We start from the raw sequence: 15,932 nt of genomic DNA, 5'->3' as shown, positions 1-15,932 counted from the left end.
ATGGCTTTTAAAGCTATTTCTCTGAGGGACACCTGGGTGGCTCAGTGGTTAAGCATCTGACTTCGGCTCAGGTATTTATCCTGGAGTACTGTGATCGAGTCCCACATCAGGGTCCCTTCATGGAGCCTGCTTCTTCCTCTGCCTAGGTCTCTGCCTCTGTCTCTCTCCCTCTGTGTCTCTCATGAATAAATAAAAAATAAAATCTTTAAAAAATAAATAAATAAATAAAGCTATTCCTCTGAATGAGAAGCCCTAGGAACTGAGTGTGAAGAAGAGACACCTGAGCCTTAGGAATGTCAATACTTAAATATAAGGTCTTTCTCTTAATGGAATCCAGCAAAATAGACTAATAAGAAGTAACCATTGGGGTGGGAGGAAAACTGGGAGAGTATGGAATCCCAGAAGCCAGTGAAGGAAGGATTGATCTACTGTGTTCGGTACTGCCAGGTGGATACCTGTGGATGTCATCAGTGATACACAGTAATGAAGCTCATTCATTTTAACTGCTGTATAGTATTCATTCCATGACTAGAGAAGGCTCATTCTTCTATCTCCCACCATTTAGGTGGACATTTGCAGTGATCATTCTTAAACATATCACTGATTTGAGCACATGGAGAGGGGTTCTCTTTGGAGACTTTTTCGGGATGGAATCACTAGATTATTAAGGAAAGATATGTACAGCTTTAACTTGACAAAACAGTGTCAGATTAGTTCCCAAAATGGTGGTGCCAGTGTCAATTACTGCGTTTAGTGTTCAAGACCCCATTGCTTCACATCTTTACCAACATTTGCTATTGCAGACTTTAGAATTCTTGCCATTCACATTTTCCTGAGTCCTAGTGAGGTTGTGTGTCTCTGCCATTTGGGTGACCTGCCTGTTAATATTCATTGACCAATTTTCAATGGAGTCATCTTTTTTTTTCCTAATTTGTATGATTTCTTTATATATTCTGGATGCTAAACCTCTGTTAAGCACATTATATGACTGTGGTGTGTGTGTGTGTATGTGTGTGTGTGTGTGTGTGTATGAGAGAGAGAGAGAGAGAGAGAGAAACATAAAAGCTTTTAGTTTTGATGAATCAAATCTATCCATTTGTTTTGTTTTGTGTCTTATTTAAGCAACCTTTCTCTATTTGAAGATCATGAAGACACTTGCCTATATTTTGTTGTAAGACTTTTAAAGTTTTTTTTTTAATGTATATATGTTACAGTTAATGCATCTGAAATTTATTCTGTGTAGGGTGTGAGGTAGGGATCTTTTATGTTTGTTGGTTGGTTTCCTATTGTGAAGGCCAGATGTCCTGACCTCTCTAGCCCTTTCCCATTGATCTGTACTGCCACCACCATCACATTCAGTTTCCTACAGGGGTATGGGTCTGGTCGGGCTCTCTTTTCCTGTTCCGCTGATCATATTGCCCATTCTTGGACTCATACCCCAAAGTCTTCATTATTGAACTTTATAGAAGTTTGATATCTGGTAGGGTAAGTTGGGCAAAGGGAGGATTATTTGCTTTTTTGCTTTGAAGTCATTTGTCTTTAAACAACTGTCCATAGTAGACTTAAAATAGCACTGGCTGAACTTAGGAAAATCTATTTGCTACTCACATTTCAAGAACTGATCTGTGGCATGAAGTGGGGGCGGGGGGGGGGGTGGCTCACTTTTCTGTGAAACTCTGGGTACTTTTACTTTTGGCTTTCCACACCCCTGCCCTGCCAACTCTCACCTCCGGTTTTTCAGGTTGTGATGTCTCTGAACCATGGGGCCGCTCTTCCGGTATTTACACGTGGTGGGTATTTTGTGACTGGGCTGCGGTACCAAGTTCATTGGTTATTGCCATCCAGACCATAGTGACAGGCCTGATGGCTTCTGGGGTTTCCTGTTGCCTCACCAGCACTGAGACCCTGCATTCCAAAAATAAAAGCACAAGAAACCACCGTGACCTCACGGTCTCTGCTTGCATGGTCCTCTGAGTGCCAGGACACTGCACCCCTGTGGCCAGGCCCAGGCCCACTCCCCGCCAGAGCAACGTGAGGTCCGCATGGTCTGGACGCGCTCGGAGGTTGGCCTGGCCTGAGCGCTCGCTCTCTCCCCACTTCCTCTAGGCCAGCTCCCGCAGGGCCAGAGTGGCTCCGGCCGAAAGGATGAGCAAGTTCCTGAAGCACTTCACTGTCGTTGGGGACGATTACCATGCCTGGAATGTCAACTATAAGAAATGGGAGAATGAGGAGGACGATGAAGAGGAGGAGCAGCCGCCACCAACAGCTGCCTCGGGCGAGGAGGGCAGAGCCGACCCCACTGCGGCCCCCACGCCCAGGCCCCCCCTCGACTTCAGGGCCACATTAAGGAAGCTCTTCAGCTCCCACAGGTTTCAGGTAGGTGGGCAGAGGCCCAAGAGGCTGGGGTGGGGCAGAGCCATCAGCCAGGAGTCACGAGGCGAGTGTGGGGGCCTGTCACTGCCCTGTTCCTTCCACGTGTGTCTCCCGGGTACGAACCATGGCTCAGGTGCCCACATAGCACCAGGCGGATACCGTGTCGTCAGGGAGAAAACCAGTCATGGACCAAAGTAGGTGAGAGGTCTCCCACCTGACAAATGAGTAAACAAAATGTGGTCTGTCCGTACCTGGCCGTGAAGAGGAATGAAGCACTGACTCCTACCATGAGTGGATGAACCTGGAGAACATGACACTCAGTGGAAGAGGCCAGGCACAAAAGACCACATACTGTAGGATTCCATTTATGTGAAATGTCCACAAGAGACAAATCCACAGAGATAGCACAGGTGGTTACAGGTCGAAGGGAAGGCAGGATGGCAAGGGACCACCTCACGCCCATAGGTTGCCATGTGAGATCATGAAGATATTACAGAGCTACATGGTGGTGGCGATTGCACCACCTGGGGAATGTGCCCCTGCCCCTGAGCTATGTGCCAACTTGAAAATGGTTCAGATTTTGTTATGGTAAATTTTATGTTATGCAGATTTTAGTGTACCTGCTCATAAAAATAAACGAAAGCGAAGATATTGGAGGCAGAAAAAACGTTCCTGCACTCACTCAGCCAACACAGAGGGCCTGCCCTGAGTGGAACAAGGCCAAGAGGGTCCTGTGCCTTACAGACTTATCACCACAGGGGCTTCAGTCTCTTATCTCGTGGAGCCCGGTGTCGCCCACCACCGACCTCCTGGTGCACGTACAGGAGAACCTGAGAAGGACACGCAGACTTTAGAGAACAGTGAGGGGTTTGGTGTCTATTGGCATCTGACTTTGAAGCACAAGTGCGGGTCAAGTCTGATGGGCACTGTCTTAGCCCCCAGCCCTCAACTGGGCAGGCGGGTGTCTGGAAACCTGTTCTGAGAGGCCCAGGTGAATGCAGGAGACCCAGGGACACTAGGGAATCACGCAGCCCCTTGTCAGCCCAGGTCCCAAAGTGGAGTCATTCTGGGGACCCTGTTGCAGGTGTCCTCCTGAACTGAAATAAACCAGCGCCCCCCTAGAGCTGACTTCCCCTCTGGAAGCAGAAACAGCCTTTGCCCCTCCCATCACTGTCTTTGTTCCAGGGTAAAATAGAAAAAAAAAATTTATTTTGGTCTTTTCCTTGCTTTCACGTAGCTTAGAGAAATGAAACAGGCCAAACAGCCCAGCAGGCTCAGTGCATTCCTATGTGTCTATGACAGGAAAGGAAATGTGGTATTAAGTTGTTGGGGTTGAAATCCCAAACCCTCAATTTCAGAAGCAGAAAGACAGAGCCAGTTTCCTTCCAGCTGCAAGGGGAACCCTGGACCTCCCTGCTCGGGGAGGGCCTTCATCTCCTGATTGGGTCACGGGGCTGCCCCCTGAGCCAGGACCTCTAAGGACACTCCTACTGGAGAAGACGACTGACCACTGAAACATAAGTAGGGCTGCTTAGTCATTCACTTGACAGTTGCTTCTCGAGCACCCACTGTTGCAGGGGGATAGAGTGGCAAGCATGGCAGATATACCCCGTCACTCTCAGAGGGCCCATGGCCTGTGGAGAGGCGGGCGCTCCAGGTGCTGTCGCCCAGATGATGCTGGTTACAAGTGAAGAGAAACCCTCTGTAGGGAAACAGAAGGGGGGTCTAAGAGATCCTAGGGGTAGGGAGACACCTGACCTAGGATTGGGTGTCAGAGGATGTGTCATGGAGGAGGTGACATTTCCTCTAACGCCTGAAGGTTGGGCCAGGCTCTGAATGGGAAGGGGAGGAGCTTGCCAGGCAGAGGGGCTGCCTTTGCAGAGGATCTGCCACATTCCTGGAATTGAGAAGGGTCTACATGGCTGATGTGTATAGCAATTAGAGGGATAACTTGGCAAGAGGGGAGGTGCTAGGAGGTCATCTGTGGGCAGTGGGTGGCCATGGAAAATCTAAATGTATGGTGGGAGGGAGTCACACAACTAGATTTGTAGAGGGGCTTAGGGAGACCACTATGGAGCTGGGGATTTCAGTTCAGGGGTTTGATCTCAGCCAGTAGAATCAACATGCAAGAAGATTCTGGTATCCCTTTCTTGGATGCATTCTCTACCTGTTTCCATGGTTTGAAGCAGCCTAGGAGACCTGATATATAGTTAATTGCCATCACTTCTCACACAGAATGGTACAAGCAAGGGAGAGAATGTGGGGTATGTTGGGCTGCTGTGGAATCCATGGGTGGACAGCGTAGCTGAGCCAGTGGAGGACACTCAGAAAGGTCAAGGATCTTCACTTCATTGCCTGCTCACTATGGCTGGGCCCTGTACTAAGCACCCCTCGCACATTACCTCATATCATGCTACCACTGTCATTCTACGGTGGAAAATTTGGTCGACCCCATTTTCTCCACGAGGATGTTTAAAGCCTAGAGTTAACACCGGAGGCTGATCAGTCTTGAGAGATGCCCAAGGTCTAGGCTAGTGCAGGAGGCGGCCCAGGGCTGCAGCCCCAGAGCCTGTACTCCGTAGAGCTGCAGAGGCCTGGCCCTCTTTGCCTCGTCTGGATTTGGAACTAACCAGCTCACCTGAATTCTCAGCATTTCTCTTTGTGATGTGACTCCCCTCAGAAATAGTGCTGCTTTCGGAAGTGGCAAATTCAGGTTCTGGGGATTAGTTGACAGAGGCCAGGACTGGGACCCACACATTGTGACCTTAGGTCTGTTTTAATTAAGGCTTTTCTTAATTGAGAAAATGACATAAAGTCGATCATTTTAAAGTGCATAATTCAGTGGCATTTATTTAGCACATTCACAATGCTGTGCAACCACCACCACCATCTCGTTCCAGAATGCTTCCATCACCCCAAAAGGAGAGCCAGTACCCATTAAACAATAAGCCCCTGGCCCCTGATAACCGCTTATCCGCTTTCTAGGTGTACAGATTCACCTGTCCTGGACTCTTCATATAAATGGAATCAGACAATGTGTGGTCTCTGTGTCCGGCTTCTTTCCTCAGCATCGTGTCTTCTCCAGTCGTTCAGGTTGTAGCTCGTATCAGGGCGTTTTCCTTTTTATGGCTGAAAAGGAAGAAGCCATAATATGTTTTTAATATCTGTGTGCCTTGTTCTTAGACCAGATGAGCTCTCACATCCCTTTAGCTCTAAAATAAAACCAAGGATGAAGGAAGGGAGGAAGGGAGAGAAGAAGAGAGAAGAGAAGAAAATTAAGCTGCCAGAGGCTTGAATCTTTACTGAGCTACTGAATTTGGATACGTATGAAAAACTTCATTACAAAGCAATTTGCCATGTAATTTTCACAGTAAACCATGTCCTCAAACACTTTAATTACTGAAATGATTAGCTATGGGCTGAAATGGTCAAAAAGGTTTACAAGTTTGTCTTTACTGAGGCCTGTTCCCTTTCAACCTGAGAGCACCGGTACTGCCAAGGAAATGGCAGACGGATGCGCGGCATCTACCTAAGAGCATCAGGTGTAGGATGTGGGGCCCTGAGGGACACAGTGAAGGCCCAGAATTCCCAAGGGAAGAGAAGGATGACACGGTGGCCTTTGGGGTTCTTCCCATTGCTGCCATTTCTACCATCAAACCCCGTAGCCCCTTGCCCTGCCATTAGAGCCCCTGCCAGCGTGTCCACCGCCTCTGTCACTGTCAATGAGAGCACACAGGCGATGTACCCTGGTCCCCACCGTCCTCCTCCACCAGCAGGTCACAGAGCTGCTGAGATTGTCTTTCCCACACCTCTCCTCGGTCCCCAGGAACTAGGATTCCATCGGCCTGTTACCCCTAATGAGCACAGTGAGCAGGGGCAGGTATTGCCGGCTCCAGGCAGAAGCTATTTTATGCATACAGTGGACATCATCATAATCTCACTACCCAAAGGAAAGCAGTCCCCAGCAGGCCTTCTGTGACTCAGATCTCTGAGGCAGATCTTTTTAATTATCTATTGAGCATCTGTTCTGGGTATACCCTGGCAAGAAAATCTCCAGAAATAGGAAAATTAAAACTTAAAAAAAAAAATTTTTTTTTTTTTTTTTGCCATCTAGGAATTGCTTGGGAGATGCTGAGAAACAGTCAATGAATACAAAAGACCAGTGGTGACTGTCACCCATGCAGAGAAGCTCTAGGAGGACAGGAACTGGCTGGGGGGCGAGTGGTGGCCGACAGGCCTAGAAGGCACTCGCTAGTGGGCAGCAGGCTCTCATCCTTGGCATCTTCACCTAATGGTTTCCCTTAAATGTTTCTGGCCCTTCAAGATGAAAGGTCTCACAGTTTCTCGCTCCTTGCCTTGGTCTGCAGGTTATCATCATCTGCCTGGTCATTCTGGATGCCCTCCTGGTGCTGGCCGAGCTCATTCTGGACCTGAAGATCATCCAGGGTGACAAGAATAACTATGCCACCAAGGTAGAGTGCCAGCGGCCCCTTACTACAGTTCACGTCTATGTTTCCTGAGGTGGGCAGAGGGGGGCAAATTGCACCCACCTGGGAGTAGCAAGTCCTTAATGGACTAAGTCAATTGGGTGCTTTTAACGAAAGAGCAGAGAAAATGTCTTTCTTTCCAAAATTGTAGACAAGCATCTACTATAGAAGGAAACCTTCTCATTTTACTTGATGGCTTGAATCTTGAGTGGTGCTAGACCGCTAAGCTGGGGTGTGTCACTGCTTCTAGAGGGAGGATCTAACCAAGGGCTTGATACGATCCCATGTTTAGCAGCAGATGAGCTATTTCTCAGCCTGTCAACATTCTGACTTAGTCCCTCTGCTGGAGATCTGCCCACTGGTTTTTCCTCAATTCACAGCTGCTGCCTGAGCCCATCCCAGACATTTGTCCAGCTTTCCCAAGGCAGCTGCTAGCTTTTCTTCTCTGGCCAGCCCAAGTCCTTCTGCAGATGGATAAATATTTTTCCTCTCTCTCTTTTTTTTTTTTTTTAATTTTTTTTTATTTATTTATGATAGTCACAGAGAGAGAGAGAGAGAGAGAGAGAGGCAGAGACACAGGCAGAGGGAGAAGCAGGCTCCATGCACCGGGAGCCTCATGTGGGATTCGATCCCGGGTCTCCAGGATTGTGCCCTGGGCCAAAGGCAGGCGCCAAACCGCTGCGCCACCCAGGGATCCCCCTCTCTCTCCTTTTAACACAATCAGTGACATGCTTGCTGTACTTTTTTTTTTTCCTTTTTTTTTTTTTTAATTCATTTTCGAGGGAGAGAGTGTGTGTACAAGCAGGGGGAGCAGGAGGGGCAGAGGGAGAAGCAGACTCCCTGCTGAGTAGGGAGCCCAACGTGGGGCTCAATCCCAGGACCCTGAGACCATGACCTGAGCCGAAGGCAGACACTTAACTGACGGAGCCACCCAGGTGCCCCTCACTGTCTTGTGCCTTTTCCCACAACTTTTTTAAAAAATATTATTTATTTATTCATGAGAGACACAGAGCATGAGAGAGGCAGAGACACAGGCAGAGGGAGAAGCAGGCTCCCCATAGGGAGCCCGATGTGGGACTCGATCCCGGGTCTCCAGGATCACAACCCAGGCTGAAGGCAGCACTAAACCGCTGAGCCACCCAGGCTGCCCTCCCACAACTTTTTGAAATGAAAAATGGCAAATACACTTTTTGCTACATTTGCTTTATTTCTCTATATATCCACAAACACACTCATGTATTCTTGACTATTTGAAAGTAAGTTAGACATCAGGACACACATATTGAAGTATTCTTCAATATGCCTCAGAATAAGATCTTTCTCTCACAGAACCGTAATCACATTACCACACTTAAAAAATTATAATTCCATAACCAGTTTATATTCAAATTTCCCTCATTTGTCCCACGAATATCTGTTATAATGCTTTTTTCTCTTCAAACCAGACTTCTGACATGCTACTTGGTTGTATCTCCTCAGTCTCTTTTAATCTAGAAGAATCCTCCCACCTTGCCCCCTGCCCAGAATCTAGCCAGTCATTTTGTAGGATGTCCCACATTCTGGACTTGTCTGTTTCCCCAGAGGTCCTTCAACTTGTTCATATTCTTACATTGTCCTTGTTCTGTAACCTCTGTACACCAGAGGTTAGGTCCAGTTAGCAAGGGTCCAGTTAGCACTTTTCAGTGCTTGGCTGATGGGCTGTTTTCCTTATAGCGTGGCACGTCACTATCACTGATACTCAGTGGGATCACTTAAGGTAGTAAATGCTGAGCTGTTCCACTGTCCAGGGGCACTTTCCTGTTGCAGTTATAAATAATCTGCACAGTGACACTTGACTGCCATGTAAAGATCCTCATCCATCCCCAATTAGCATCCACCTGATGGTCACTGCCTAAGTCAATGAATACACTGGGGGATGCAAACTGAGATTTCTAGCACTCATTTTACATCTAGTAGGTGGGGTTTTTTGGTGTTTTATTTTTTATATATATAAAGAGGAGCTTTCCTTTTTTCCCCATGTTTGTGTGTATCACTAAGGACTCATAGATTATTTTTTTTATTCAGTGTATTACAATCATAGTTATTCTGTTCAGTGTCCGAATTGCCCCACTAAATTTGGTCACTGTGAGTCTCTTTAAGCTGACTGCTATATCCTTTTAACATGACTACATGTTTGAGCATCTTTGAGCATTTCCTTGCTTTCTGGCCCAATATAATGTCCCAGGTCACTTTGTACTTTCCCTGTCCTAGAATGGAAGTGGTTACTTGAATGAAAACTAGTACTTATAAATCAAGATCTGGCAACCCTCTTTAATTACCATCTACCTTGGTGATCATTTCTAGTCAGTACTTAAGAGTCAGCCTTGGTCTTTAATAATTACATAGAGCTCCATTTGGAGGCACTGTAATGCATTTGACAAGTGCCCTCTAACAGATATTTCTATTCTACAAATGATGTAGAAAGTCTTTTGTCTGCAAATGATGCTGCAGCAAATATTGCTACAACATGCCTTTGTGCACATGTGAGAGAGCATAGCTTTAGGCTAAATTCCTAGCATTGGAATTACTGGGCCAAAGGGCATGGTGGAGGTTTTCAATCCTGCCATTGGGAGCAGAGGGCAGAGCAGAGCCCTTGTCTGCGGTGCCCCAGCTGTAGCCCCAGTTGGAGCAGAGCTCTGGTGGAGTTTGGGATGGGTCAGACGAATGCATTCACTCTCTGGTGCCCGGGCAGGTGCGCTCAAGGCCAGGTCCTCTGTGTGCCGTGCCCCAGCCTGTGGCCAGCCCTGGATCTGTTCTCACTCTGCCTCCTCTGTCATCTCCAGGTGTTCCACTACTCAAGCTTTGCCATCTTGACGCTTTTTATGATGGAGGTTTTTTTAAAATTATTTGTCTTCCGCTTGGAGTTCTTTCACCACAAATTTGAAATCCTGGACACCTTTGTGGTGGTGGTTTCCTTCATCCTCGACCTTGTCCTCCTGTTCCAGAAGCATGAGTTTGAGGCTCTTGGGCTGCTGATTCTGCTCCGGCTGTGGCGGGTGGCCCGGATCATCAACGGTATGGCCCCTGCTCGGGGTAGCCACAGAGGGAGTGCTGGGTGGGTGGAGCCTGGGAGTAGACCCCCAGGTCCTGGCTCCATCTCCTCCTGGTTAGTGTTTTCCAGAGAAAAAATAAAGTGATCTGATTTGGTGTCCCACCACTGCCCCTATGGTTACAAACTAAGACATGCTCAGAGGGACCACTTTTCTCTGTCAGGCCTTATTTTCCTGATTACTAGAAGATATTTATAGAAGAGGCCAGACTAATCTCTGGTTAAGTCCCTCCAGCTTGGTTCCCAGAGCACCTTTGTTTTTAATTTGGTGTTTCCTAAGAACATTCTCCCAAGCCTCATCCCCTGGGGGGGGGGCGGGGGGGCAAGGATGCTGAGAAATGCAGCACCCTGGATTCTGCCCCTTGGAGGAAGTCACAGCATTTGTTGGCATGAGGGAGTCTCTGAGAACTCTGGGTTCCCCAGATTAACCAAGTGGACACTTCAGGGGGAAATAACCCCTGTTAACATGTTGTAGACTTTGGCTCTAGAGAACACACATGGGGAGATAATGCTCTACCAGACTTCAGGTAGAGACCCTACTCCTTACACACATCCTAGTGGTGCAGAGAGGCTTCGTTTCTGAGAAGCCATGTTTCTGCTGTTAGCTGCTCGGCTCTCAGTGAACTAGTCGGAGGTACTCAAATCCATCTGTGAACCCACCACATCAGAATCACATCCAGTGCTTCTGGAAGTCTGGGGTAGACCCTCACAGGGTATCTATTTTTGAAGTGCTAGCAGGTGCCTAGGGTGTCCAGCCAGGTCTGGGCATCCCCAGACAAGGGCTCAGCAGGCCAGGCTGTAGGTCATAGGCGAGGAGAGTGAGTGAGGCAGGTGTGGAGCCCTCTAACTTGAACACAGGGGGCTGGCAGGTAAAGTGTCATATCTCCAACTCAGGGCTGTGTGAGGGGCTCTGCCTGTGGACACTGTGGGCTCCCCCAGGTTTTAGGAGCCAGTTCAGATCTACTGATGAAAGCCCATTAAGCATATTCATTTGGGCTGTCAAAGGAAACAAAGGAAGCTTTTCACTTATTGAATAAGCTTATACTAATTGATTATTCATTGAACAGAAAAATACTCTGTGCAAAGGTTATGTGCCATTGAGGTAGATGAACCATTACTAACTATGAATGACTCATGAACACAGTTACTACCCATTACTCTATCACACCATGGTGACATTTGCTTTTGCAGATAAAACCAGAAGCCTGAGATTTGTTAATTTTCTTTGTCTTAATGGTAGCAGGCCATAGGACTGCCTAACGCCATTGCCGCACTGCTATCAAATATAGTGGCAGGACAGTCTGAGAAGTCTAAAAAAGCAACACAAGCTTTAACTAACTCAGACAACCAAGAATGCCAGGGACCAGGGGCCATTGCTCCCGGGCGTCATGGCCACCAAGTCCAGACATGGTCTCTCTTACTTGGAAGGTGCAGAGCATCCCCTGTTGCTGCACAGTCTCTTGAGGCCATGTCCCCACTGTGGTGTGGGTATTTATAAAGGAGCTATCAGATAAGGCTGATAACCCCTCTGTTGGCCAAGACATAGTTGATTACCTGACAGCTGACCTGGCTATAGCTGTGGAAGGCAGAAAACTGGGAAAGTGACAATCCCAAGGCTAAGCTTGAGCATTTCCAGCCTTGAACTTTTGTGTACAGTATTGCTGCTTACATGTGAAGGAGCTTAACACTCATCTGGTCAATGACTATTAAGGAATTCTTAGCCCAAGTGAGCTGAAAGGAAATATTTTACAACTGGGTAGTGAATAGCTCAGGAAAAAAAAAAAAAAAAAATTCTGACCCTCCTAGTTCTGATGCCTTTAAGCAAATGGACTGTTTTGTCTGTCACCATTCTTCCCAACTATATACACTTATAAGGAATACAAGGTTGTTGTTTTGTTTTGTTTTGTTTTCAAATGGTTAAATTAGAAACTTCTATCACTGAGACCCTCAGTTATTTTACAGGAATAATTATCTCGGTAAAGACACGTTCAGAACGACAACTGCTGAGGTTAAAACAGATGAATATACAGTTGGCCGCCAAGATCCAACACCTTGAATTCAGCTGCTCTGAGAAGGTAAGAAGACATTTTTGGGAAAATGCCATCTGTTTGCCTTCAGCACAGAGCTTCACTCCGCCAGGCCTTTGCTCAGATATCACCCTTCGCTCAGTCTTCCTTGTCCTTTCAGATTCAGATTAGGCATCACCTCCTTCCCCAGAGCTATGCCAGGTGTCCCTCCTCTGGACATCCTGTCACTGCAGTCACCCACTGGGCCCCAGCTGACCGTAGCAGGCTCCACTGGCAGACTCCACCAGGAATGTAGCCTCCATTCAGCTTTGCATCCTTGGGGCCCATCAAATAATTGCCACATCCCTGGCAAGGTTCAGAAGGTAAAACTGAGTTATCTGTCTGCCTTTGTTAATAACAGGAACAAGAAATTGAAAGACTGAACAAGCTATTGAGACAGCATGGACTTCTTGGTGAAGTCAACTAGACATGTACCTGCTTCGTCCCAAAGACAAGACTGCCTCACAGGCTTGCACCTCTGATAAGAAAGACAGCTGCCCCTCCTGGGGACCGTCTGGGAGAGAGATCTGGTTTGATGCCTTTGCCTCACCCCCGACCCAGCTCAGATTCTGGGGGGTTGGGGTGGGGGGAGTCTAAGGGAAGGCTCACTCTTTCTTGGTGTGATCAAGAGCTTCCCGTCCCATTCTCACCCCATATCACAATGTATTACAAACTATATTTTCTCATTTTGAACACCTGACTCTTGCTTGAAAATGAACAACGAAGCTGGACAACTTTTAGTTGTATATAAAATTTAATCTCATCAAATGTACTTTCCCATTTCCCATGTATGAGGAACCAGTGCATCTTTTCATGTGAGCATTCTGAAAGACAAAAGAAAAAAGGAAGCTACCTTGGCTACCAGCCCATTCTAGAAAAGTCTTATCTTTTCAAACTGTTTTAACATTCCCCCAGGAGGTTGTTCACAGGTACCCAGCCCCCTCTCTGCAGCAACCAGCTTTCTAACTGGCTCTACCCTGTTCTGCCACCTGACAACATTTTCTCAATTACTGTACAATTAACGTATAAAAGAAACTTTTTCCCTCGAGCCCTCCTACTCTATTCTTTCCAGCATCAAAGGCTTGGAACTGCTCTGTGGCATCCCATACAGCCCATCAGATGGAGAGCTCCAGTGCCTGCCACAGAAACAGCAATTAGACCCAAGACTCCATGTAATGAAGACGACACTGGGGGGAGATCCTTTCACGAGACCGTGTACTCTACTCACATGAGTTTATATGCAGTATTTTGCTATTTTTGTATTTATCTCCACGGGACATGAACTACAACAAGTAGTTTAAAAATAACTCATGTTGAGGCGGATAAACTGGATAAAGCCTCAACACCTATGCTACTTCAGGGTCTGTCCTCTTCCCCATCCTCCCAAAGGCTCAATTTGGTTTCCGCACATGACCTATGTGCTAACAGTACTGGAAATCACCAAGACCAGGTGGCGCCACATTCTAAGGTCAACCAAGTAGAATAAAATTTCCAAAAGGAGGAGAGTGAATGGAGAGGGGAAGTGTGTGGTCTGAGGGCAACCCTGCAGATCTGTGGTAGAATCTCAGGATGGCTCCAAGGGAGCCGAGGCCCCTCGATTCTGGAGGTGCGGTGCTGTCTCCTTGATTAACAACTTACGTCAAACAAACGGAAAGAAGAAATTAAACGGCAGCCTGGCATTGATGGTTGGCCGAGCTCTGAAGCCTGCCTTCGCAGGTGCAGACGCATCCACAAAAGTAACCGCAGTGGAAATAAGAACCGTCCTCTCATTTCCTGAGTCGGTCTGTAATAAAGAGAGTGTTGTGAGTCCTGCTTCCAGTGTGTGCTCATGTGCACAGGGTCACAAGGTGGCATACCCTGTGCTCCCTTCCCTCCTGGGGCCACGGTCAGCCCATCTCCTAGGCGCATGCAGGGCTCCTCATACGCTCACTTGGATGAGAGGGTTTTTACCCAGGCTGTCCTACCCACCAATGTCAACCACAACTCCATTTTCAAAGAATTTTAAAGATCAGCTCCAAACAAAAATGCTACTGTGAATTCAACTGTTGTCAGTGGAATTTTTTTTTCCCTAAGAAAGTGCCAGATTATTTTAAGAATTCAGATTGTTTAAATTTCAGTAATCTAAAAAAATAAAAAATAAAAAAAAATAAATTTCAGTAATCTTTTTCACAAAATAAATTTCACTATCACGCTTGAGTTTTGTCTGGACTTCTGTCTTAACCCACACCTCGAAACCCCAGTTAGACCTACCTCAGGAAAGGGGGATGAAATGAGACTTGCAGTTACGTTTACAATTTTAGCCTGTGGGTTCAGTAAGGACCCGTATTTGGTCCACTTCACTTCTATAAACAAAGCCACTGGGAGCTGGCAAGAATCCTGCAAAACAGAATGTCATTAATCAATTTGAACATTACACAATTTCATGTCAAACTTAATCTGCACTTCAGAGCTTTAATTATAAAGTGTTTCACATATTACAAAATGTTCTGAACAAGAGAGTGAAGAGACTCTAGAAGTTCAGATAAAAACAGCTGAGAGCACATATTTTAAAGTACTCAATATTCCCAAAAATATTTTAACACTTAAAGCATTTTTCCATCCTCTCCTGTTTCTAGAAAGGTCAAGATTACTTGGAAGTTGTGGAGATCCCAACAACAAACCGCAGAACCTTGGGCCTTAACTGCCCAGCTTCATCCAACTCAGAGATTCTTGAGGGGAGAAGCTGGCATTGAGTGGGGAGGAGAGGATGGTGGTAGTCATAGAAATTAAACCTAATTGTGTATCACGTTAAGATGCACCTAGAGGAAATGTAAATGTTTTCTTTTCATTTAATTTCATCAGTTGGCAATTAAGATGTTACACAGGGGTATCAGCCGAGGGTAAATTGTCAAAGATGCTAACTCTCCATGGGTGCTGCCTGCCTGCAGGCTGGAGACCTGGGAGCCAGCCTGAGGTCTCTGCCCCATGGAAGAGCAGGCGAGTGGGCCTTCTAACCCTTTCCCTGCCTTTACATCATGTTTGTTGGCAAATGTGACAACCACTGAAGCTGCATGATGGGTAGAAGGGATTCCATTGTAATCCTTTACTTTTGTGTTATGTTTGAAATTTTCTGACAATAACAAGTTTGTTTGTTTGTTTGTTTAATATGCTTCTTCGGGGCATGAAAAGCTAGCAAGCCTGCTAAATTTGGTGCCTGCCAAAAAGGCACTGGTGGAACTCCTTAGCTGGGAACTGCCTTTTAGGAAGTTTGCAGGCTGAAAAAGCCTTGTGAGTATCTGTTATTAGAAGAGGCAACACGCAGTGGTAGAAGCGAGCCTAGCACGTGCACTTGTGTCTGCTGCCACCTGAGTTTCCTGCAAGGTAGGTACCAAACCCTCTCTGGGCCCTCTGAGCTCCCTGCAGCAGCACAGACCCTGAAAATGCTAATGTCTGCACTGCCTCCCAGGCGGTTTTCCCTTCTTAGGGGGTAGTAACAATGTCTTAACCTGTTTCTGAGAAGCCAGAAACGATGTGGCTGGTTCCGAGGGGGCAGAGTAGAGACAAGAGCAGCAGAACAGCAGGGACTACTGAGTAATCATGGGTCCCTGCTGGGGAATGAGGAGGAGGGCCGGATCAGAGCCAGAGAGCTAGTCCTCACCCTCATTGTCCCCCTGCTATAAATACGCTAAGCAGATAATGAGAGGCCTGAGAAGCTGTGACAAGCAAAAGCTGGGCAATTAAAGGAGAAGATGGAGAGCACGCCTCCAGTAACGCCTCCAGTGACTGGCGGCCTACACTTTGATGGCTGAGACAAAAGAAAAAGGTGGGCAGAGGAATCACGTGTGATCAGGAACCTCTTTGTAGGAAGTCAACTTCCATTAAACTCAGGCAACTTTGGAACTGAAAGCTCTCACTCACGTGTGGGCTGCCTTTACAGAC

General features: G+C 46.9%; 2 protein-coding genes across 17 annotated transcripts in view; one reads left to right on the top strand and one right to left on the bottom strand.

Annotated features, from left to right (window-relative positions):
* HVCN1 (hydrogen voltage gated channel 1) overlaps positions 1–14,210 on the top strand; it is a 36,340-nt gene extending 22,130 nt beyond the window's left edge. For 6 of the 10 annotated variants that reach the window (XM_072802518.1, XM_072802513.1, XM_072802512.1 and 3 more), the window contains 5 exons: positions 2,107–2,376; positions 6,741–6,845; positions 9,683–9,914; positions 11,911–12,023; positions 12,376–14,210. In XM_072802518.1, the coding sequence (XP_072658619.1) occupies positions 2,107–2,376; positions 6,741–6,845; positions 9,683–9,914; positions 11,911–12,023; positions 12,376–12,441 (786 nt within the window). In that variant the 3' untranslated portion in view covers positions 12,442–14,210. Of the gene's footprint in view, positions 1–1,741; positions 1,791–2,106; positions 2,377–6,740; positions 6,846–9,682; positions 9,915–11,910; positions 12,024–12,375 lie in introns of all 10 variants that reach the window. The other 4 variants (XM_072802508.1, XM_072802510.1, XM_072802509.1 and 1 more) reach the window with 1 other exon arrangement.
* The window catches only part of TCTN1 (tectonic family member 1), a 37,844-nt gene continuing 27,107 nt past the window's right edge, over positions 5,196–15,932 (bottom strand). For 5 of the 7 annotated variants that reach the window (XM_072802500.1, XM_072802503.1, XM_072802504.1 and 2 more), the window contains 3 exons: positions 14,265–14,390; positions 13,653–13,797; positions 5,196–5,502 (listed from right to left, as the gene is read on the bottom strand). In XM_072802500.1, the coding sequence (XP_072658601.1) occupies positions 13,654–13,797; positions 14,265–14,390 (270 nt within the window). In that variant the 3' untranslated portion in view covers positions 5,196–5,502; position 13,653. Of the gene's footprint in view, positions 5,503–8,047; positions 10,003–12,749; positions 12,839–13,652; positions 13,798–14,264; positions 14,391–15,932 lie in introns of those variants that run through there. The other 2 variants (XM_072802502.1, XM_072802501.1) reach the window with 2 other exon arrangements.

The sequence above is a fragment of the Canis lupus genome, chromosome 27, assembly GCF_048164855.1.
Source record: "Canis lupus baileyi chromosome 27, mCanLup2.hap1, whole genome shotgun sequence".
Lineage (NCBI taxonomy): Eukaryota > Metazoa > Chordata > Mammalia > Carnivora > Canidae > Canis > Canis lupus.
Note: the sequence above shows the minus strand (reverse complement) of the source record. Positions and strands in the feature narration are given on the sequence as shown.